The sequence below is a fragment of the Phyllostomus discolor genome, chromosome 8 (assembly GCF_004126475.2).
Source record: "Phyllostomus discolor isolate MPI-MPIP mPhyDis1 chromosome 8, mPhyDis1.pri.v3, whole genome shotgun sequence".
Lineage (NCBI taxonomy): Eukaryota > Metazoa > Chordata > Mammalia > Chiroptera > Phyllostomidae > Phyllostomus > Phyllostomus discolor.
Genome location: NC_040910.2, coordinates 110,620,903 through 110,643,904, shown reverse-complemented (window position 1 = coordinate 110,643,904; position 23,002 = coordinate 110,620,903). Strand labels below are relative to the sequence as shown.

The 23,002-nt window shown below is 53.8% G+C and overlaps 1 protein-coding gene across 1 annotated transcript; it reads right to left on the bottom strand.

Moving 5' to 3' along the window:
• Positions 1-225: 225 nt before the first annotated feature.
• NUP85 (nucleoporin 85) lies at positions 226-20,317 on the bottom strand. Its single transcript, XM_028519977.2, has 19 exons — positions 20,061-20,317; positions 15,869-15,962; positions 12,206-12,368; positions 11,916-11,986; positions 11,334-11,377; positions 10,095-10,164; positions 8,632-8,753; positions 6,309-6,443; positions 6,084-6,206; positions 5,798-5,929; positions 5,456-5,562; positions 4,144-4,227; positions 3,930-3,995; positions 3,630-3,781; positions 2,865-2,982; positions 2,655-2,755; positions 1,255-1,406; positions 770-871; positions 226-399 (listed from the first exon to the last, which is right to left on the bottom strand). Exons 1-19 carry the CDS (start codon positions 20,091-20,093, stop codon positions 298-300), a joined length of 1,971 nt encoding a protein of 656 aa, XP_028375778.1. The 5' UTR covers positions 20,094-20,317; the 3' UTR covers positions 226-297.
• Positions 20,318-23,002: the final 2,685 nt, after the last annotated feature.

Below are 23,002 nucleotides of genomic sequence, written 5' to 3'. Positions count from 1 at the left end.
TTCCGGGCGACTGGGAGGTGAGCCCAGGTTCCAGAAGCACAGGCAAACCCCTGCAGGCTCCTGTCTGCTGATGACGGGCGGGCGGGCCTCTCCCTCGGAGGAGACAAGGAAGTGAGTTTCCCGTCAGAGAACATAAGCAGCACCTTCCTAATCTTTCCCACCTCCGCCTCACAGGGGAGGTGGGTGAAAACTTCCCGGCTGAAACCTGTAGGGAGTTGCCTCACGTTTGCAAAAGAAAACATTTATTCTTTTAAAAACACACATACACCGCCGCACAGAGGCGCCGCGCCGCCCGCCTCAGGAGCCCTCCAGCGAGCCTTCTTTGACGATGGCCCGGGCCAGGTTCCGCGCGAGAGACAGTCTCAGCATCTCCACCTTGGTGGTCTCTATGTCGTCATCCTGAGAGCAGACAGAGGCGGCGTGAGGGGCCGGAAGGGATCCCTCTACAAAGCCCCCAGGGGCGCTCTGCCCCCGAAGGCAGGCAGGTGCAGGTCTAGCTAAGGAAGCTATTCGGCGATAGCTTCCGGCAAAGTCCGCAGTGTACGAGCTCAACGCGAGGGACACTGCAACTGGTCAACACGGGGAAACACCGAGCTCAGGACACTAGAACCACCCAGTTTTCCTTAGTGTGTGTCCCAGTTACAGGTTCGGAAGCAGCGCGAGAGGCAGTAGGTGGTGAGGGGCCCACGTCTGTGGGAGGAGGTCGGGAGCCCGAGGTGGAGCCGCCTTCCCTCACCTCCACGGAGGCCAGCCCGGAACCCGCCGTCACCTGGAGCTGCAGGGGGTCGGGCTCCCCGTGCGCGGGTCTCCCCGAGGTCAGGTCCTCCAGGCACCTCAGCAGCTCGTACGTCTGATCCGCCGAGAAGATCACCTACGGGAGCGGGGGGCGGTTTTGCTAAGCTGCCCCCGCCAAGGCCCACACTGGCCCCAGCCCGGGCCCAGGTTCAGACGGCCTTCCCCGCATGTCCCTGGGGGTGGGGGCGGGGGGGGGCGGAGTGTGCTTTGTGCGTAACAGTCCCGAGAGGGCAGGCACCTCCCTCTCTCCCGGCCCTGGACTGGGTACGGTCAGTAAGCAACTGCCTCATTCCAAATCAAACAGTTTTCCTTGAGTGGGAATTAGATTTCCGGAGTGGCGCTATGGGGGGCCCCACCTAGGAGGTGACGGATGCGGACGCACCTGTACCAGCTACAGAACAGAGCGCTGTCGAGGACTACAAAACGCAGAGGAGAAAGCATTGTGGGTTCCACCCATACCTGTTTCTGTTCCAAAAGGGGCAGGGCATCTGTTAGGAGTGTCATCCAGAAAGACCGTGGAGCAATCTGAGAAGTCATCAGTGACAGGAGAAGAGAAGCCGCATCGACAAAACGCTTGTCCCCATACAATCGGTGGAATTCACGATACTTTCCTATTGAGAACGGAGCACTAGGTCACCCCTAGCCCCGAACAAGGGAGGACAGGCTCCCGACCAGCCGCTCCACAGAGCGGAGAGATTCTCCCAGAGCCGTGTCCCACCCAGGGACCGAGGAGACCACAAATGGGTTCAGAACACAGTCCTGGCTCTGAAGGGACCCCAACCAGCCGAACCTGGGAGGACGCAAGCGTTAACAAAAGAGTCCCGGGTTATGACGGACCGACTAGCCCATGAGTCCGTTACCGACGTAAACAAAAGCACAGATGGGGACGCAAGGGAGGCCTCCCACAGGGCGGGATGCCCACGAAAACACGGGGAGTGGGAGTCAGAGATCCCATAGCTACTAGAAGGTACGGGAGTAGCAGGAGCTACTAGAAGTAGCGGGCGGAAGTCTGATCAGGAGTAAGACGCTGAGTAATTTCCAAAGGGTCTCTCCATGAACTACTAAGTCCAAGGGAAAGCCCGTGCTGCAGAGGAGACCTTGGGGTGGGGGGGGACGCCATTTTCACCAGGTGAGCAGAGTGCACCCCACCAAAAGGGCACCCCGGCACCGAGGGCAGCGCCTCGGGGGTGTTCCTGCCCCAGACACAGAACCTGACTCTGACCTCGAGGAAAAACCAGATCAGCCCACACTGAGGACATTCTACAACGGAGCTGAGCTGACTCTTCAAAATGCCAAGGTCAAGGAGCACCGAGAAAGACAGAGGCACTTAGAAAGACATGGCCACAAAATCCGTGAACCCGCACGCAAGACAGGACATCGCTGAGACAACTGTCATCAGAATGTGAACTGTGGGTAGATGGGACTCTTGTACCGACACTGAACCTCGGGACCTTCACAGTGTGCTGATGTGAGAATATTCTTGGGAGACACATGCTCGGGAATTCACAGAGAAAGGGGAACAGTGTCCCCAACTTACTTTCAAATCGTTCCCAAACACCCCAACTGACCAAGAGTGAAAAAAAAAATAAGGCAAAACTAAAAGACTCATGAATCTGGGTACAGTTTGTATGACAGCTCCTTGTTCCTTACACAACTTTTGCAACTTTCCTCTAAGTTTGAAATTACTGGAAAGTAAAATATTACTGAAAAAGACACTTTGTAGAGCCCGGTGCACAGGGTCCTGGGTGGTCTGGAGTTTGGGCCCAGCAGGAAGGAAGCACCGGGGAACCTGGAACAGCCCCTCCGAGCTCCACAGCCGTCCTTTGGAGCCAGAAGCTCAGCAGGGAGTGCAGACTCACCCAGGAAGGTCAGCCGGTCGCTGAGCATCATGGCCGGCCCCAGGTTGTCGATGAGATCCAAGTCGGAAAAGCAACCTCGCTCGCAGTAATCCCTGAGGAACCTGAACCGCAGGCCCGCAGGTCAGAGAGCGGTCCCAGGCCCGCCTCCCCAGTCTCCCCGCTCCACCGCCAGCCCCCGGGCAGCTGCCCCGGCCGGCCGGCGGAGCCCACCTGTCCGACACCAGCGTGGCGAAGGCAGCGTCTTTGGCTCGGATGCTCCACGACAGGGCGGAGCCCAGGCGGTTGTTGCGGACGGCTTTCATGGCTAGGATCTTGCAAATGCTGCGGACTTCGCAGGGGAAAGAGAAGAGGCGGACCTGTCAGCCTGCACGCAAACCACCCCAGTCCTAGGCCCTGCTGGGCTGGCGGCGGGCTTCCCACCTCCCCTCGGCCGCCCCCCCGGGAGCTCGGGGTGTACACGGCCTCCTCCTGACTGGTAACAGTTCTGACCCCCGACAGGACTGGCCTCGTGAGCTGACTCGGTTTCGGGGGTGGCAGTGAGCTGCCTGCTGCTCCCCACACGCCGGCTCCTCCATCACCTGCAGCAGGTGCCTCCGGGAGGAGTGGCTCAGGTGTTTCCCTCGACAGTGAGGAGGGAAGGGCGGGCTTCCTGCACCACCTCCTCCCTGCTCTGCCCACCCCCTTCCGGTCCCGCGCCCCCGGAGCCAGCCTCAGCTGGCAGCCCACCCAGGCGGGACAGGTAAACTCAAAGCTGACCCCAGCCCCGACCTCTTGGAGTAAATACGGGAGAAGCGGGTGGGGCAACTCTTAAAAAAGGCAGCATGCTCCACTGCTTCTAGGTTCCCGAGGGCCCCCCGCTCTCGGCCCCTCCCCAGTGATGTTCCTGGGTCCCCGGCACCCGCCGCCCGGCCTCTCTCCAGCCCGGCTTGCCGGGCAGGAACCCAGGGGGCTGCGCGGGGAGGAGGGCCCGCTCACCCTGCTCGGTCATCTGCCGCTGCTCGCAGATCCGCAGCACCTTGAGGGCTTTCTGCTCCGTGCTCAGGGGGATGCGCTCGATGTGCATCTCCAAGGACACTCGGCCCAGCTCCGGGCAGTGGTCGAAGTAGTCCACCCCCAGCTGCCACAGGCTGCACACGGGCCCGAGGGGGACAGACACCACCGGGGCCTGGTGAGTCCGGGAGCTGCCCTGGAGCATCCAGGGACCCAGACTGGGGCCGGCACGGTCCTGGCCCCACGGCACCCGCAACCTGAAGAGCGCCCCCCGGGCGGCCCTACCTGTGATGAGCGAACAGCCCCGAGGCGTACTCCAGCAGGAGGAACTCTCTCATGTTGGAGCCGAAGCTGGAACAGACCGTATCCTGAGACCGAGACTCCTGGTCTGTCCCGCTCGGGCCCCTTCTGCGGCCCAACACCCCCTCCAGGAATCCCACTCCCCTGCCCGGGCCCGGGGGGCGGGGAGAAAAGCGTGGGCGTGGGCGCGCACACTCACTAGAGGTTGTGCGACTGCAGGAGTTTGCAGTGGTCCAGCAGGTCGGTCAGATGGGCCACGAACCACCAGTTGCTCAGGGCGATGCTGCAGGTTCAGACAGCGGGGCAGGGAGGAAAGTGAGGGTGAGACACCACGGCCCACGGGAGTGGGGTGTGTGTGTGCGAACCCCACCTGTCCGCTGCTGGAAAAGAAGGAGGGGACAAAGAGAACGGGCGGGGTGGCGCTGAGCCAGGACCTGTGGGGCAGAGAGTGAGAGGCTCCTCCTCCCTACGTGCGGCCGGACGCCGGACGCCAGACGCCGGACGCCCAGCACGTCGGCCCCCACGGCCGCAGCCCGTGATGCGCAGCTACGGGGCGCGTCCCACAGCGAGATGGAACGCGGGGGTCCGATCACGCGCAGAGAGCACGGGCACAGAACAACCCACGGACGACTGTGGTTTCCGATGCCCGCGCACCGCGGAATCAGGAGCGTCTTCGCCTGCACTCGGACACGCTGCCGTCCCTGCCTGGGCGGCTGCTGATCCGTGCGCTCTGTGAGCGTTAACTGCACACCTGCGGTTCCACCTTAAAGGCCGGCCGGTATTTAGGTGTCTGTTACTGCTCTGTGTAAAGACTTTGTCTTTTGCCCTGGCTGGTGTGGCTCAGGGGACTGAGTGCCGGCCTGTGAACCGAAGGGTCGCCGGTTCCATTCCCAGTCAGGGCACATGCCTGGGTTGCAGGCCAGGCTGGACCCCCACTAGGGGTGTGCAAGAGGCAACCACACACTGATGTTTGTCTCCCTCTCTTTCTCCCTCCTTTCCCCTCTCTCTAAAAGTAAAACTAAAAACAAGTCACCTCCTCACATACACAGACCCACGCACGTCCCCCCTCCTGGAGGAAGAAGTCCCACGCAGGAAATCGGCCCCAACCCAGCGGCTCTCCGAGCAGAGGACCGAAGCGCAGGGAACCTGCCACAGGAGCTGGAGGGCAGGGCGGTTCCCGAGACAGAGGAAGCGGCCAGGGGAGGCCCGGCCGGAGCGGAGGCCTGCCTTCCCCAACGCAGAACAGAGCCCATGTGACTCGAACCGTGAATGAAGCGGGGGCCAGCTCGCTCAGGGACCAGTGATGGGAAGCCCCAGGGACAACAAGCAAGAGAGTGACATGTCTTAGGACATGAAGACTTAAAGAGGTCTGCGGGAAGAAGGTTCAGACGCCAGCGAGAGGGCCAGGGCGTCTGGAAGAGGATGGTGGTGGCGACAGGGGCCCCACGGTGCCTGTGCTCGGGGCGGCCGACCCCACCCCCGAGGACGGGCCCGGGGCCCGCAGGTCCTACCTGCACTCCTTGATCACCTGGTGGATGTCGAACTCGAAGGCCGCCATCAGGATGTTGTCCAGGGGCTCTGGGCTGCTCTCGCCTCCCAGGAACAGGTCAAGGCTGGACTGGGGGAGGCGGGGGCCGCTCAGTCTCTGGGCGGAAGCAGAGACCCGAGGAGCCGGCAGGGCTGCCCCAGAGGGCGCCCTGGGGAAGAGCGACGGGGTCCCTGTTCCCAAAGGGCCAAAGGAACGCCCCTTCCGCTTCTCCGTGGAGGTTCCACTCAGCGAGGCCACCCACGGAAAACGGCCCCCCGAGGAGCAGAGCCCAGGACCCCCCTCCCCACCCCCGCCCCCGGCTCACCTGGGCATAGAAGTGCAGGTCGATGGGCTTCACCGTGGGGTGGGAGTACAGGAGCCGGGTCACCAGGAAATGGTACCAGTTGCTCAGGAGCTCCTTCTGCTCCAGCAGGGCGGCCTCGTCCCCCAGCATGATCTGAGGACCACCGAGACGTGCACCCTGAGCGCCGGGGCTCGCTCTCGCTCCCCTGACGGCCAGGACCACGCCCGGTCTGAAAGCTCCCTCCGCCCCCGCAGGGAACAGACGGCCCCGGCCACTGAACGGGCCCGGCCCGCCCCCGCCCCCTCACCTTGCAGAGGGACTCCAGGTGCGGGCTGGGGGCGAACGTGCCGTCCTGGAGGTGCCGCTCGCACTCCTCGTGCCAGTGCTGCCACTTGAGCTCCAGCTCCGTCAGCGTCTGCGTGTTCCCAGGCTGCGGGGGAGACGCGGTGAGAGGCCGGCGGCACACGGACCCCGCGTGCTTCCGAAACGACCCCACTTCCCACGAGGCAGCGGAGGGGCCGCTCCCGCATACACTGAGAATGGGCATCGTCCTCATCAGGTCCCCCAGGGTCCGGCACATGCCCGCGGAGGTGGGGCTGGCGTCGGCTTCCTTGGAGAGCATCTGTCGGGCCTCGTCCAGCCGGCCCTGCAGCACCAAGATGGTCACCTGTGGGGGGGCACCCGGGGACGTGAGCGTTTGCTGGGGGCATGGAGGCCAACCCCTCGACCTGCACTGTGGCTCCCCAGCCCCGGGGAAGCACAGTGGCTCCTGCCCTCCAGAGACGACCTCGCTCATCCAGTCTCAAACTGACACTGTAACCGTGACGGGCTGTGTGACCGACTTTTAAAAAATAAATGAAACAGATAATAGCAAAGTGCATCAAGTAAATTATTGGTTCATAAAAGTTTCAAATACACACTTGATATAAATGTAGACAATCCTCTTTTTTTTTGCTTATTTATTTTTAGAGAGAGGGGAAGGGAGGGAGAGAAACATCAATTGGTTGCCTTTTGCACGAAACCTGGCCTGCCACCCAGGCATGTGCCCTAACAGGGAATCGAACCAACGACCTTCTGGTTTGCAGGCTGGTGCTCAATCCTCTTTATTCAGTGTCCGTATCTGTAAATTTGCCTACTTGCTAAAATGTATCTGCACCCCCAAAATCATTCTTTGAGGTGCCGTTGCCATCACTTGTGGGCGTGTGCGGAGCAGCAAAGGCTAGTGAGCTGACGCGCACGCTGCCAGCTCTCACACTCAGCAGTGTCTTTTCTGCAATCTGCTCAGCGCCAAGTGTTCTGCCGGGTAACTCAGCTGGTTAGAGCGTCGCCTGATGCACCAAGGTTGCAGGTTCGATCCCCGGTCAGGGGGCACACACAAGAATCAGCCAGTGAATGCATGGGTAAGTGGAACGGCAGATGGCTGTGTCTCTCTGTCTCCCCCTTCCTCTCTCTAAAATCAACGTTTTCAAAAAGGACTAAAACAGGAGCTCTTTACTGTATCTGTCAACTAATTCACACACAATCGTGCCCGTGAACCAATTCAATCAGGACAGCCCTATGGGGAGGCGTCGCTGCCCCCCCGCACGGACGGACGGGGAAACTGAAGGCCCTGAAGTAACCCACGCCCCGGCAGCAGGGGAAGAGGCGGAGCCGGAACGTGCGTGCACCAGGCAGTCTGGCTCCACCGGCCATGGTGCACACTGCCGCACCGCCTCCCCAAAGGCCGGAGTCCTGGGGACGCGCCGAGGCCCTCCTCACCCTGGGCCTGCACCTCCCCGCCCTTCACTCCCCAGCCCTCCCTCCGGCTCAGGGTCTCCTGGCTGCTGCTGCTCATCCAGGACACAGGCCTCACTGTTCGGTCCGCCTTCTCCCTCTGCATGCCCCATCCCTGGCCTCTGTCGGGGCTCTGCACCCGGGCGGGGCCTCCCCAGACCCTACTCGCACACTCCCAATCCCCCCCCCACTTTGTTTCTCTGCACAGCAGCCCACAGGAGACGTGCCGCACGCTTCCCCATTTCTGTCCTTATTTCCTGCCTCCTACGCAGGACGGAAGCTCGCTCCCCGAGGAAGGGCATGACCCACTCTGGTCATGAGTGCTCTCCCGGTGCCTTGCAGAGGGGAGCCCTCAGTGAAATCTCAGTGAGTGGACGAAGCGGGGCTCACACTGCGGGCTGGTACCCCCGGGCAGAGGCTCGCCCCTGTGCTGCACGGGCCTCCGGGACCCAAGGGCCCCACACCACAGAGCCTCAGAGGCGACACCTCTGGACCCGAACTCCAGGCTCTGTGAGTCTCACCAGCCTCCCACTATCCGGTCACCAAGCTCCCCCGCCCCGCTCCCCCGCCTCCCCGGGGTCAGTGGAGGTGAGTGGGAACAGTGTCGCCGCCCTCACATCGAGGCATGCGCACACGCACCCCTGGCACACGCGATGACCTCCAAACCGACACTCCAGACAACTCTGGGACCGTCAGTCGCTTTCCTTAACAGCTTAGCTTCGTTGTAATTCACACACTATAAACATCCACCTGTTCACGTGCCCAATTCAGTGGGTTTAATGCGTTTGCCGAGTCGTGCGCCGTCACAGTCATGTTAGAACATTTCTCAAAACCACCCCTCAGGGTCATGTACACCGAGCGCTGCCAGGTCTGCTGTCCCTTGGACCCACAAAGAAACCGAGTTCCCTTCTCGCCGGGAAGCCTGCCGAGCACCCCTTTTCTCACGTGGTAACTCAGCTCTAAACCAGGCGTCTCCCCGACAGACGCAGAGCGCGGCCGAGTGCCCGCAGGCCCGCCGGCGGGCGCGGGGAGGGCAGAGCGGAGGCGCGGGCAGGGAGGCCCGGCCAGCACGGGGTCCTTACCAGCTTCCAGAAGCTCTCGTGTCTGCTCGGGCTCTCGCTGCCCAGGACGTCCGCCAACAGGCTGTCCACCTCGCACACGTGCAATCGCACCCAGTCCAGGAGGTGCAGGAGGAGCGGGCCGGCTGCGGGGAGAGGGGAAGGCCAGGATCACGCACAAATCCTCGGCTCCACGGGCGGCGTGCTCCCCTTCCCCACGGGACAGGCCAGCTCCACGGGAGGCGGCCCCTCCCTCCCAAGCGAGCACACATGCGGTCCCGAACACAGGCCCGGGCGGCAAGCGGGCCCGAGTCCTGGGGAAGGCTGAGCCAGAGCCCCGACCTCGCCCCCCCCCCCCCCCCCCCGTCTCTGCCTCCGCCTCCAGGCCCCTCACGCCTGCCGGACACTCAGCAGCCACAGAAGCGAGGGCCGCTTCGGAGCCGGCGCGGTTAGGTGCGGGGCAGGCAACAACAGGTGGCGGGGCCCCCCAGAGTCTGCCGGCAGGGACAGGCGCACGGACACGCGACCTCATCCCGGCGCTGCGGAAGGGGAATGAACGCACCGCCGCGACCGCACAGAGGTCGCCGCCCACTCGCGGCCCGCGCGGACACGGGCTGCTGAGGCCCGCGGGGAAGCCCAAGGCGCCCCACAGAGACCCCCCCGCCCCCGGCCAGCACACTGCACCCCGCGGCTGCGTTCGAGACCAACAGAGGAGTCCTCCGGAGACGGCCAACGCAGTGCCGTCGCTGCCCCGATCGTTAACAGGATTCTCGGGGTGACTTCGCCTCCCGCGGCCTGACCCCTCCTTACGCGCCTAAAACTTTCTTTTTCCCCTTTTTATTCATTTCGGGGAGAGAAACGGGGAGGCAGAGGGAGGCAGGACGAGAGCAGCACAGACCTGCTGTCCCACCGACTCCCGCACTCACGGGCCGCTTCCCGAGTGTGCCCTGCCGGGGGGGGGGGGGGGGGGGGGGGGGGGGCTCAGCACCCCGGCATATGGGGGTGGGGCCCCGCTGTACCCAGCCGGGCGACCCACATGGGGCTCTTTCTTCCTCCGCCCCCCCCCCCCGAAATCTACCGCCTCACACTGCTGGAGGCTAACAGTCTGACATCACGGTGTTGGCGGGTCGGCTCCCCCCGCAGGCTGTGAGCAGGAACCTGTGTCCCCAGCCTCTCCGAAACCTTGCTGACGCGTGACCAGTCCAGGACACGAACATCGATGACCACACACTAGTCTCGTATGTTTTCGTTCTATTTTTCAAGCCTCATCTGCCTAACACTCTCGGCCTCTGGGAGGCGCGCTGCCTGCGTCTTTCGCACGCAGCCCCTGACACAGTGGCGGGCCTCCGGGGGGCGTCCCGCCGCGCTCTCTGACGGCTGCGCCGGTGACGGGCGCGCTCTGGGCAACGCGCACCGCAGCACACGGGACAGGCAGGCGGGGGGCAGGGGACGCGCCTCCGCCGCGGGGCCAGGGGGCCGGCGCTCACCTGGGGCCACCTCGATGAAGAGAATCTCACAGAGGTTCCAGATGAGCTCCATGGCCGACAGGATGGAGATCTGCGGAGGGAAGGCGCGGACGTTCGGATGAACACACCCTAGGCTTACCCGTAGGACAACGGGACGCGGCGCGCTTGAATCCCGTGATGGTCAACACGCACTGAGCGTCTAGGGCAGCGCCTCCCGCAGCCAGAGAGAGAATGTTAGGGGGTGGGACTCGAACCAACCATCTGCACGTGAATGGCGGAGGCTGTAGTTTGATGTGCGTTAGAAAAAATAACCAGCTCATCGCCCCCGTGGTCTTGATGAGTACTATGGTTTATTTAAGTAATAAAGGAGAGAGGATATAATAAGGAATACTGGATAACCAAAAATTGTGAGGCTGGTATTCAAGGGAATGGAGTTCAGGAAACAGTCTGAAAAGGCAGCCCCAGCACAAAACCCCCAAATAACCCTCCCGTTAGGAGCCGAAGTGCCCCCCTTCCCCGCCATCTCGCGCGCACACACAGAACAGCTTTCTCGTGAGGGAGGATCCAGCTTCGCTGACTTCAGAGAGCGCGCACCAGTCCCCGTAAACAACTGAGTTTGAACGGTGTCGAGGTTCTACCCCGCCCGAAGTGCAGCACAGGGAACCCAGGCCACTACACCGCAATAACCACGTACGGTGCGGGGTGGGTGCTGGGCTCACCGGGGGACCATGCAGTGCACTGAGTAGGTCCCTGACCCGCATGCCGCACCCCCGAAACTAACATCAAATGACACTGGATGCTGACTGCAATCGAAAAATAGAACTTTTTAAGGCTACCAAAGGCAGAACTCTTCAAGTCCTCGCCCAGCTCCAACTAAAGTGCAAGAACTCGCGTCTCGGTAAAATACGGGTTTCGTGAGCTGAGCGCAGCGCACGGGGCTGCGCAGCGGTTCCGGCTGCTCGGCTCTCCACCCCGGGTGACGCGCTGCGGTTAGGACTCGTATTTCTGAAAATCGTATACTTATCGTATACTTGATAAATGTATTTATCAAGTACATGTTTTGTTTCAATCAGCTAGGCCTTGAAGGGGCACCGGGAAGTTTGAGACGATCCTTACTACCCCCAGGAGTTGCCTGTGTGCCTGGGAAGAACAGAGAGTTCTGCAAAAAGCAGCAATTGCAACATCACCCCAGGGGGGTGCCCTGGTCACAGAAAGTCATGATGGCCCCGGCCCCACCAAGGCAGGCAGACCCCTCCTCACCTGGCTGCTGAACTGGTGGCCACTGGCTGGATCTTTCGCAGCAACTAACAAAACACAAAACATTTCAAGTGCGCAATGGAACTTTCAGTCATGTTGTTACAACTTCCCGTAACAGATTCTGTGGCTTGCACCTTTGTTTCTTCAAAGGGCCACTCGGTTTTCCCCATAGATTTTTTTTATAAATGGCTTGAGATCAATGATCCTCAACCCAGGACCCTGGCGTGAAAGGCAGCCACATTTAGCTGCTACACAGCACACAGAGAGACCACCAAGTCACACCAGACTACCCGGCCCCCAGGGGTCACATGGCCGTCAGGGTGATGGGGACTTTCAACCGCCAAGGTCAAAGACCTGAGAACGCAGATCGCAAAGATCCTTCATGTGGCCCTTCGCCCTGACACCACCCGTCACCTCTGTACGATCTATCTCGGAGAGCACACTCGGGATGGCTGGCGAAACATTAAGACAGGAGTGCGTTTCCAACTGGAACGCCCATCAGGTTTTACCTTGCAGTATTTGTACCCAGATAAATACTTCGATTACTGTGACACACACACACGTGCTCGCGCACACACTCCTTACTTGCAACCTGGTGCATCTCCTCCATGCACGCTCTGATGACCGATCGGTAGTTCTTACTCACTCGGACCAATCTACAAAGAAATGAAACCACACGACAGGTGAGCCTGAAACACCGTGCTGGTGCCGGAGAGTCAGAGTGAACAGGTGGCAGGAGCTTGCTGACAGACAGGAACCTGGTGTCCCTCGCTGCTCCGGCAGATTCCGCCACTGAATGAAAGGGCAGGGACACATTCCGTTTTGGCTTTTCACAACTGAGTTGTGACTTCAGCACCTACTAGCAGCCTACTTACTGAGCTTTCCTGGATTTCCCAGTTAAGTCCTCCTCCATTCTCTGGAGGCCCACAAAGATCCCATGGGATTCATTGAAGAGTTTTCTCAAGATCTGAGAGTAAACATCTATGTCCTTCCGGATGATGAAGATGAAGGGGCAGCCGGGCACCGTCTCTGATTTTCCTGAAACAAAGGAGAAAAGAAAAAATTAACATCTATCACAGTCACCTGTATAAAACAACCCACTATAAGATTTTGGGTATCTAATTACAAAAGCTTTAGCTTTTTGCTACTGATTCCATTTATTTAAAATGATATAAATGATAATTTATCAATATATACACATGCATTTTTAAAAATGTTTATTCTGACTTAACACCTCAACTTCCTAGCACATTCTGAAACTACCTTTCACTTCCATCAATTGAACTCTACCAAAAAAAAGTATTTTAATTTCATATGAGCCTATGTAAAACTTGTTAAGATAAACCTACAGCCAAAGTTTTATATAAACTCAACATCAAATAAATATTTTTTAGTATTACTTTTCACTGCCATTACCCCTAAAATAAAAAATCAAGAATTAACTGGTCTGGCCCTGGTTGGTGTGGCTCAGTGAATTCAGCACCAGCTTGAAGATCGCAGGTTCGATTCCCAATCAGGGCACATGCCTGGGTTGAGGGCCAGGTCCCCAGTTGTGGGTGTGAGAAAGGCAACCAATCAATGTTTCTCTCCCTTTCTTTCTCCCTCCCTCCCCCTCTGTCTAAATATAAGGAAATAAAATCTTAAAAAAAAAAACAAAAAAGAATGAACTGGTTCTGAGCTGGTAGTTCAGTTGGTCAGAGCATCATCCGGATACACCAAGGTTGTGGGTTGGATCCTGGTCAGGGCGCACACAAGAATCAACTAATGAATGCATAAATAAGTGGAACAACAAATCAATGTTTCTCCTTCTCTCCCTCCTCTCTCTCTAAAAATCAATTTAAAAAAGAATTAACTGCCCTGGCTGGCATAGCTCAGTGGATTGAGCTCAGGCTGCGAACCAAAGCATCGCAGGTTCAATTCCCAATCAGGGCACATGCCTGGGTTGCAGGCCACGGCCCCCAGCAACCGCACATTGATGTTTCTCTCTCTCTCTCTTTCTCCCTCCCTTCCCGCTCTAAAAATAAATAAATAAAATCTAAAAAAAAAAGAATTAACTAAAATATTTTGCAATAGTGATGAAAAGTATAATAAATTATATACTACAAACTTGTAGTACTTTTTTTAAAGAGGGGAAGGGAAAGGGGAAGGGAGAAAAAAAGAGGGGAGAGAAACACTGATATGCAAGAGAAATATCAATCAGTTGCCTCTCACACGCCCATAACCAGGGACCTGCCCTGCAGCCCAGGCACATGCCCTGACCAGGAATCGAACCAGTGATGTTTCGGTTTGCGGAACAAGGCCCAACCCACTGAGCCATACCAGTCAGGGTGAAATTTCTTGGATAACAGCTTCTCAAACAAGTTGTGATGATAATGTTCAATGGCTTGTCCTCATGTGATTTCAACAGATTAAAAAATAAAAAAAAGTGTTGGCCCTGACAGGTGTGACTCAGCTGGCCGGGTGCAGCTCTGCAAGGCGAAAGGTCCCCGGTTCAATTCCCAGTCAGGCCGCACGCCCGGGCTGCCGGTCGGGTGCACGTATGCGAGGCAGCCGACTGACGTTTCCCTCCCTGTCTCCCCCTTCCCCTCTAACAGATAAGTAAAATTTTTAAGACAATTACATGAACTGCACACTATATTATAATTTGCCAAAATTATTAGACTTTCATTAGCTCAGCCTGCTCTTTATAGAAGAGGAAAACCTGTTCTTTAAAGAACAGGTCAAAGATTTGCAAGAAAATCTCTTCAACGGTTCCCGACACTTTACTCTTGAAACGGAGAACACGACACCACACATCGGGGTTTCCGCTGTATCTCGCTACTAGCGGGAGGCTGTGTCCGAAGGAAGGTCACGTCCGAGACCTACGGGGCTTTCAGAGCAACGCCAGGCATGAGTCGCTTCACCCTCCTGCCCTGCGTGCTGTGCGGCACCAGCCTCCAGGATTCAGCTGAGTTCACGATGGGAACAGAAAGGGAAGTGCCATGAGATCTGAGAATTTTCACAAAGGGGGGGCTGCCGCAGAGGGAACTGAGTCACTCGGGACAAAAAGATGGATAGGCCCAAAGTTGGTTTTTTTTAAATAGATTTTTATTTATTTATTTAAGATTTTATTTATTTATTTTTAGAGAGGGAAGGGAGGAAGAGAGAGAGAAACATCAATGTGCGGTTGCTGGGGGCCGTGGCCTACAACCCAGGCATGTGCCCTGACTGGGAATCGAACCTGCGATGCTTTGGTTCGCAGCCCGCACTCAATCCACTGAGCTATGCCAGTCAGGGCTTATTTATTTATTTTTTAAGATTTTATTTACTTTTAAAGACAGGGGGAAAGAGACGGAGAGAAACATGAATGTGTGGTGGATTCTCCTGTGTCCCCTACTGGGGGCCCGGCCCACAACCCAGGCACGTGCCCTGACTGGGAATCGAACCAGTGACCTGCTGGTTCACAGGCAGTTGCTCAATCCACTGAGCCACACCAGCCAGAGCTAAATAGATTTTTAGAGAGAGAGAAGAGGGAGGGGGGAGAGAGGGAGAGAGAGAAACATCGACTTGTTGTTCCACTTATGTGTGCGTTCTTTGGTTGATTCTTGTACGTGTTTTGATGAGCAATTGGATTCGCAAACTTAGCGTACTGGAATAACACTCCAACCAACGGACCTACCTGGCCAGGGCTGAAGTTTTTCAGTATAAAGAAAAGTTTTCCACCCCGGCTGGCATAGCTCAATGGATTGAACATGCGTGGGCTGCGAACCAAAGTGTCGCAGGTTTGATTCCCAGCCAGGGCACATCCCTGGGCTGCAGGCCACAGCCCCCAGCAAACACACATGGATGTTTCTCTCTCTCTCTCTCTCCTTCCCTTCCCTCTCTAAAAATAAATAAAATCTTAAAAAAAAAGCAAAGCTTTCCTACCTGAAATTAATACTAAATAATCTTGACTGTAAGCTCTAATTAAAAAATAAAATTAAAATTAACCAGATGGAACAATTCTCACCCTCCTGCAATAACCCTCACAAATCCCCAGGTCTAAAGCATCTTGGATTAAAAGAAGAAATTCTCTAAAAAAAAGAAAATTCTTCTTTCTTTATTTTTTAATCCTCACCTGAGGATACTTTTTCATTGGTTTTAGACAGAAGAAGGGAGGGAAAGAGAGAAACATTGATGGGCTACCTTCTTCCGTGTGCCCCTACTGGGGATCAAACCTGTAACCTGGGCATGTGCCCAGAGCGGAATCGACCCTACCACCTTTCAGTCTGCGGACGATGCCCCAACCAACCGAGCCACCTGGCCAGGGCTGGAAATCCTCCTTTCACACCAGGAAGGCTGCTGTTAACTTTTTAAATCCTGGACTCAACACCTGTCAGGTCTCACAGATGAACGAAAATCTTAAACAGCTCAAGTTTCAACAATGAAAATGGTTCAAAATAAGTTCAACTGTGTCACGCCTCAGGTAGCCAACCCTGAGAGAATAAACGGGGGAGGCCGGGGGGCACAATGGAAGGTGCCGAGACCCCTAGTCTGGAAGACACGGCAACGCCAACTACCTTGTTTGCTGAAGGAGGTTTCGCACACCAGCATCTCCCCTGGGCCCCAGTCGAAACACATCTGCTTCTTCTTGGAATTCACTCCTGGAATCGACTAGTGAAAAATAAGGCACAGAAACTGTTATGCTTACTGAAGGCTCTGCTTTCAGGTGATCCGCAAGTGTTGTTCAACCCCAGAAATCGGCGGTCACGCGTGCTAAGGGCTGGTCTACACACACGGCTGAAGCTGGTTCAGATCCGCCCCGGCTCCTGGACCCTGAACAAGCGAGTGAGTTTGCTGGGCACCTCAACCCAGCCTGCCACTCCTCCAGTGCCGGTAGAAAGGAAAGCTACGCCCTGATCAGTTATTACATGGGGATTTAGTGATCTGTGGTTTAGGAAAAGGGAAGTCAATAAAAAAGGCATTGCACTGTGACTCACTAAAAGAACAGACCTCCAATCCCACAGTTCCTATGTCATCTCTTCAAAAACGACACTCAGTTTTTCTCAGACCAGTCCCTTTCGGCCTCACACCTCCACCTACCTGAGCCACACCTTTATAGATTATCTAGCCTCTAGAGTTATAACAATAACATCAAGAGCCAAAAAAAAAAACCCAAAAACTTTTTTTTAAAAGAACTCTTAATGCTCACCCCCAAAACTCATACGGCTCCCCCACCGGGGCAAAGCCTTCCCCACTGGCAGGAGTAACCCTCGACCCTTCTCCTTCCCTCAGCACCTACGTCCTGTCTACCTACATACGACCTGGTCGACTCTGAAATAAGCCTGAATCCAACCACACACCCCGTCTGCCAGTCGAACCCGAGCACCGCCAGCTCTGGTTTGGCCCACCGCGCGGCGTTCCTCAGTGCCGGGCATGCCTCTCCTCCGTGGTTATCACGTGCCCCATGAAACAGGTGAAAGCCCACAGGGGCAAGGGCCTCCAGGATGCTCACTCACTGCCTAGAAGTGATCCTGGCACTTCATAAAGTTGGCACTTGGTAAACATTTTTTGGCAGACAATGATTTTGGCTGGCAGTAGTCTTGTCTACAGGCAAGTGCACTCGGTTCTTAGGAAGGACTGATGCAGTCAGTCAACAGTGCAGCAATGCTTAGTAAGCCTTTTTTCAGCGCTGGGCTCTAGGAACACAGCACTGTGTCCTGCCCTCCAGAAGCGAGTGGTCTGCCAGGGAAGACCAACAAACAAACAGGCAGTCACAAAACTGGAGATAGGCGAAGCCACAGGTACATAGAAGGGGATCTGTTTAGCAGACTTTAAAAAAATACATTTTATTTGTTTATTTTCGGAGAGAGGGGCAGGGAGGGAGAAAGACAGGGAGAGAAGCATTGTTGCTTCTCCAGAGACCTAGAACCCAGGCATGTGCCCTGATGGGGAATCGAACCAGTGACCTTTCAGTTCTCTGGCCAGTGCTCAATCCACTGAGCTATACCAGCCAGGGCCGTTTTAGCAGAGTCTTAATGGATGAGTAAGCCAGGCAAGGGGGAAGCATTATACACAATGACACTGGATAAATGGTTACCCCTATGTAAAAAATAAACCTTATACCATAGATAAAAATTCACTAAAAATTAGTCTTAGACACAAATGTAGCACAAAATCTATAAAACTTGAAAAGTACAGTAGAAAATTTTTATACCTTAAAGTAAACAAAGATATAAAGGACACAAAAAGAATAAACTATAGAAGAGAAACAAATTTATAAACTGGACTTCACCAAAATTAAAAATTTTTGTTCTTTAGGCCCTGGCTGGTGTAGATCAGTGGATTGAGCTCAGGCTGTGAACCAAAGCATCCCAGGTTCGATTCCCAGTCAGGGCACATGCCTGGGTTGCAGGCCACAGCCCCCAGCAACTGCACATTGATGTTTCTCTCTCTCTCTTTCTCCCTCCCCTCTCTAAAAATAAATAAATAAAATCTTTAGAAAAAGAAACCTTCCGAATCAAAAAAAAATTGTTCTTCAAAAGATGGCATTAAGAAAATGAAAAAGCAAGCCACAGGCTGGGAAAAAAAAATGCCTACAAAACATATTTGATATCCAGAATATATAAAGAACTCTTATGATTTAATCAAAGTAACAACCCAGTAACAAAATATGCAAAAGATTTTAACGCACACTTCACCAAATACAAACAACATATAATCACATAAAAAGCTGCTCAATATCTTCCATTGTTGGAGAAACACAAATCAAAATAGTGAGTTACCACTATACACCCACGAGAATGGAAAAAGCTAAAATTCAAAGATTTGATGAGGATGTGGAAAAACCAGAACTCTCACACTCTGCTGGTGCAAAAAAATAGGTATAAGCCTGCTGGAGAAGTGACTTTCTTTCGGCTAAAAATGCATCTATCCGTCATATAAACCGGCAATTCCCCTTCTAGGTATGCATCTGGAAGTAAAAAAACAAAACAAAACTGTAACTTACGTTTCTTAAGAGCCCTTGAACCAAAAGACCACTGGTCAGAAAAACTACTCAAAATTATTCTTTCTACACTGAATCTACACTTAAATATCCTCGAACCTGCTGGTTACTAACTGGCCCTCATGTTCCCTGATACTGAAGAGCAGGCACAACCACCATGGAGGTGTTCGGGGGTTTTCATCATTCACAGTAAGCGTGAGATGCAGTTGAACACTCAAATACAGACGTGCCTGAGTTTGAACTCGCAGAGTTCCGCTTCAGACTCTAAACTATGGAGTTCTGCCAAGGGGATGACTCCGTGTAAAGCTGTGCCTACGAGGCCAGCCAGTTCCTACCTGGTCTCCCCATATCAATATAGAGCTGCGTTATCACAAGTCAACTCATCATTACTGGGATCAAAATAACTCGTAGGGGACCTTCGTTCCGTTTGTAAATGCATGCCCCATCATCTTGGCTCAACTCCGAGGCAGCAGCTGCCCAGGGCAGCACAGGGCGCTGGGAAGGTTTCTCCAGCCATAGACTCGGACAACATGGAGGGAAAGTTTGAAAAAGTGTGGTGATTCTGATATTGTTTTTTCTTTCCCGCAAACACTGACATAGTCTTTGATGGATATTTCATATTTAAAGTACTTTATATGTGTATTAAAATTTAACACTCAACAGCAGTAAACTTTACATAACAAAACAACCCAAGTTAACTGCTAAGATCTCAAGCCTCGTTTTGTCCAATTAGGTTTGAAATTATCCCTATTTTCGATTGAGTGCGGGCTGTGAACCAAAGCATCAGAGGTTCGATTCCCACTCAGGGCACATGCCTGGGTTGTAGGCCACGGCCCCCAGCAACAACACATTGATGTTTCTCTCTCTCTCTCTCTCTCCCTCCCTTCCCTCTCTAAAAATAAATAAATAAAATCTTTTTAAAAAATAAATTATCTCTATTTTTGATGTTTTGTTTTGTGAGATACTGCTTTGCAATCTAATGGCTTTAGCTGAAAATAGGGGGCATCTCAACTTTCTAAAAAGCAAGAACGCAAGGTCGGGCAACCCGCAGTTTAGTGGGGTTTACAGGTTACCAAGAGCTAAGAGGTGCAGGACAAGCCTACTTGACCTAGTCAAGGAGGTCAGGGAAGGGTCTCTACGGCGGAGGCTGTAGGAGCTCGCACTTGAAAAAATGAGCAAGAGATCAGAGAAGAGCTTTCCAGACCAGGGGAACGCAAAGTAACCTCGTATCTAAAACATCACAGATCAGTTAACACTTGACATACTCTCCGGAGAGTTCAGTTCAAATGGAAAGCAAACACAGCAATAAGAACAGAAAGTGTCCCGACAGACAAAATAACGTTTAGTAAACCTTGGGCAAGTACAGCACCACAAGCACAAGCCAAGCCCACAGCACCGGGCTGAGAAGCTCAGTTCGGCTGCAAGAAGCCCCAATTCTTCTCGGTCCGGGCGCGCTCATTAAGAGCATCAGCCCCACGGGAAAAGCGAGGGAAGCAAAGAGGTGGGAAGAGAAGGCAGGGAGAGGGGCGGAGTGAGGCCTGTGCGGCTAGGTATTCTGAGTATACAAAGCAGCAGTATACAAACCCCGCGACCACTGCCACCCTAACACGACCACCTAGTTAATGCAACCTCCCGGCAGTGGCAACTGAGCCGAAGAAAGGACGGGCGCCTCGCGCGCAGCAAGGAGGTAGACAAGCCTGCAGTAACGGAGCAGACCCAATCCTAGGGCTGCGAGGGCAAGCAAGACGCTTTGGGGGCGCCCTTACAGTGACTACCGGCTCGCCATCAAGCTCCTCCATAGCGCCGCGCCTAAGCCGCCTGGAGTTCGCAGGGCCCCAAAGCTCGAGGCTCAGACCTCCCGCTCTGAGCCTGCAGCGACCGAGGACCCCTCGCGAGCGCCTCGTGCACTGCCTGCAGACCCCAACCCCCAGTGCTGCAAGGGTCTCTGCTCTCGGCCACGACCGCCCCTCTGTGGCATTCTACACGTTTCCTTCCTTCCGGACCTCGACAACACGTCAGGGAGGACAGCAGTGTGTCCTCGGAGTAACCCTTCTGCCAGGTCAGGCGCCACTACGGACAGCCCCGCGCCGGACAGGGAGAAGGCCCCCGGAGACGGCGGGAGCGGAGGCGGCGCGGCTGCGCGTGCGCTGGCCGGCCGGTCTGGGGCTAGGGCGACATCGCTGGGCATTGAGCGAGCAGCTGTCTCTTGTCGCTGTGGGATGTTTCGCCCCTTGTGGGTCTTCATGTTAACGTCGTCGCAGCCACTTCTGTAAGCGGTGTCCAGGACACGGCATCCCTTGGTCCCCGTTGGCTCATCGGTGCGTGTACGAAGGCAGTCGCTGCCAAAGCTTACCCCAGAACCTCCGGATGCACGCGGGAAAACCGATGGCGCTGACTCGAGTGTGAAATCCAGACTGCTGGACTTGGTCAATTAAATCCATTACCGGTAACTGGTTTGTTACCTCACCAAAGAAAAGCAGTGGGGGGAAAAGGGAATCCTGGTCTTGTTAACGGAAAACTCAAGTGCCCTGGTATCATAAAGGAGTTACTTACTTTGTCAGGGCCCCATTTACAAATACATGTACAAGGAAGAGAATAGTACGGGTTGTAAATTCCCGAATAAGCCACTTTTTTTTTTAATGTACAGAAGGTAATTGAAAATTTAAGAGTAAGCTTTAAGAACCCTGGCTGGTGTGGCTCAGTGGATTGAGGGCCGGCCTGTGAACCTGAGGTCCCCGGTTCAGTTCCCAGCCAGGGCACATGCCTGGGTTTCGGGCCAGGTCCCCAGTAGGGGGCGTGCGAGAGGCAACCACACATTGGTATTTCTCAACTTCTCTTCCTCCCCCTCTCTAAAAATAAATATTTTTTAAAGGAGGATCTTACTAAACTTCAAAAGCATATAATTAAATTGACATTGCTGACTGATGTAAAGGTAAAAACACTACATTCTTCAGTCATTCTGGGAAGTCTAATACAATTACCATTGGAAAAAAAAAAAAGTAAGCCCTAAGAAACAGTGCAAGATGGTGCCTGGAAATGGGGCAGCTTCTTTATTTAAGACCAATTGATCTGAAAACAACACAAATTTTCACTATTTAAGCTGGGGAAGCAGTTCTTTTCCTAGGATTACTCTGAAAGAACTATTTTGATTAGTAGAAATAAGATGATTTGAAGTGGTAAGGAAAATCTTGTCACCCCAATAATTTGTTCTTTTGAGGTACACATTGTTGAGGGAGAATCCTGTGGCTGTCACAGTCTCGTCCAAAGGCCTATCTCTTAAGACAACCATCCACAGAATGAAATTTAATTTGATTTTGCACGAAACTCCACACTTTTGCTTTCTGTGTTTTGCTGTACTTTCCAAATGTTTCACACTTCCACTGGTCTAGTATTTCTGACACCAATGGCGGGGCTATGAAAGATAAGAAATTATGTATACATGTTCCCTTTTTTAGAGGGTAAAAAGAGGCCTAATATTTTACAAAAGTGAAGTAAACATTCAGTAGCAACAAGTCAGTTTTTAAAAACTGGTTATTCCATCTGCTCTAGCTATTTAAAATTCTTTGAGTAGCAGAAGTTAAAGCCAAACCAAAACAAAAAAGTTAATAGAAATCAGGCTTGAGTTCCTTCAGAGAAAATTATTCTGGGGAACGGGATGAGAGAAGCAAAGAAAAAAATATAACAGGATAAAAGACCTAAAGGAGTTCTGGCCAGATAGCTCAGCTGCTAAGAGCTTTGACCCAATACATTAAGGTTGCTGGTTCAATCCCCAGTCAGGGCACATGAAACCAGGTCACAGGGCACAGGTCAACCAGTGGATGCAAGATGGACGGAACAACAAATCCTGTCTCTCCCCCTGCTGTCTCTCTCGCTCTCAAATCAATCTATCAATAAAAAAGAAAAACCCAAAAAGCAAAGTCATCCTTCTCAAGAGATCTGAGAAAAAATAATTTGAATAAAAAAGGAGCTTAGAAAATTTTAGTACTAGAGTTTCTTGATATTTTAAGACTCAGAATGTTATCTGAAGACAATAGGTATACTGAAACAGTCTGACCTAGAGGTAGATGATATTGGGAAAAGTTTTGGCAATTTTCATTGCTCTAAGACCACTCTATAACAGCAACTTGACATAATCATTTGCATGCATTCATGAGTAGATTTAAAAAAAAAAAAGGAAACAGCTAACACAGCTATTATTATTCTCTATAGAGACCTTTTTCTTCCTTCCAGTTCATCGTAATAGACTTCCAAGAAGGGAGTTTCCATGAAATAGTCTATTTATCTTCTTTTTTAAAACAGATAATCCTAAAGGAATAATTTGGAAAAACAAAATGCATAATCAGCCTACAAATCTGTTTCTCTTCCCTCTTCTCCACACTCCTCCTCTCCCTGACTCATCCCCCTCCACTCCCCTAGTTTGGTTGTTTAACTCTAGGATTCCTGTCTACTCTGGGAGTCTTTGATTATGCAGGAGACACTTCCACTTGAGATATATCACAACACTAGGAAGATTAAAAAAGTAAAATAAGTAAAATATGCCCTGGCTGGTGTAGCTCAGTGGATTGAGCATGGGCTGTGAACCAAAAGGTCACTGGTTCAATTCCCATGCCTGGGTTGCAGGCCAGCTCCCCAGTGGGGGCCACATGGGAGGCAACTATACATTGATGTTTCTCTCTCTCCTTCCCTTCCCCTCTAGAAAAATAAATAA

What these genes read in the sequence shown, in the direction of transcription:
- NUP85 (XM_028519977.2), bottom strand. Translation starts at nt 20,093, where the DNA reads ATGGAGGAGCTTGATGGCGAGCCGGTAGTCACT. An exon ending in ACCTGCACTTCTATGCCCAG is followed by an intron (nt 5,563 to 5,797) that starts GTGAGCCGGGGG and finishes CGCCTCCCCCAG; the next exon opens with TCCAGCCTTGACCTGTTCCT. An exon ending in CGACCGGCTGACCTTCCTGG is followed by an intron (nt 1,407 to 2,654) that starts GTGAGTCTGCAC and finishes CGTTCTCAATAG; the next exon opens with GAAAGTATCGTGAATTCCAC.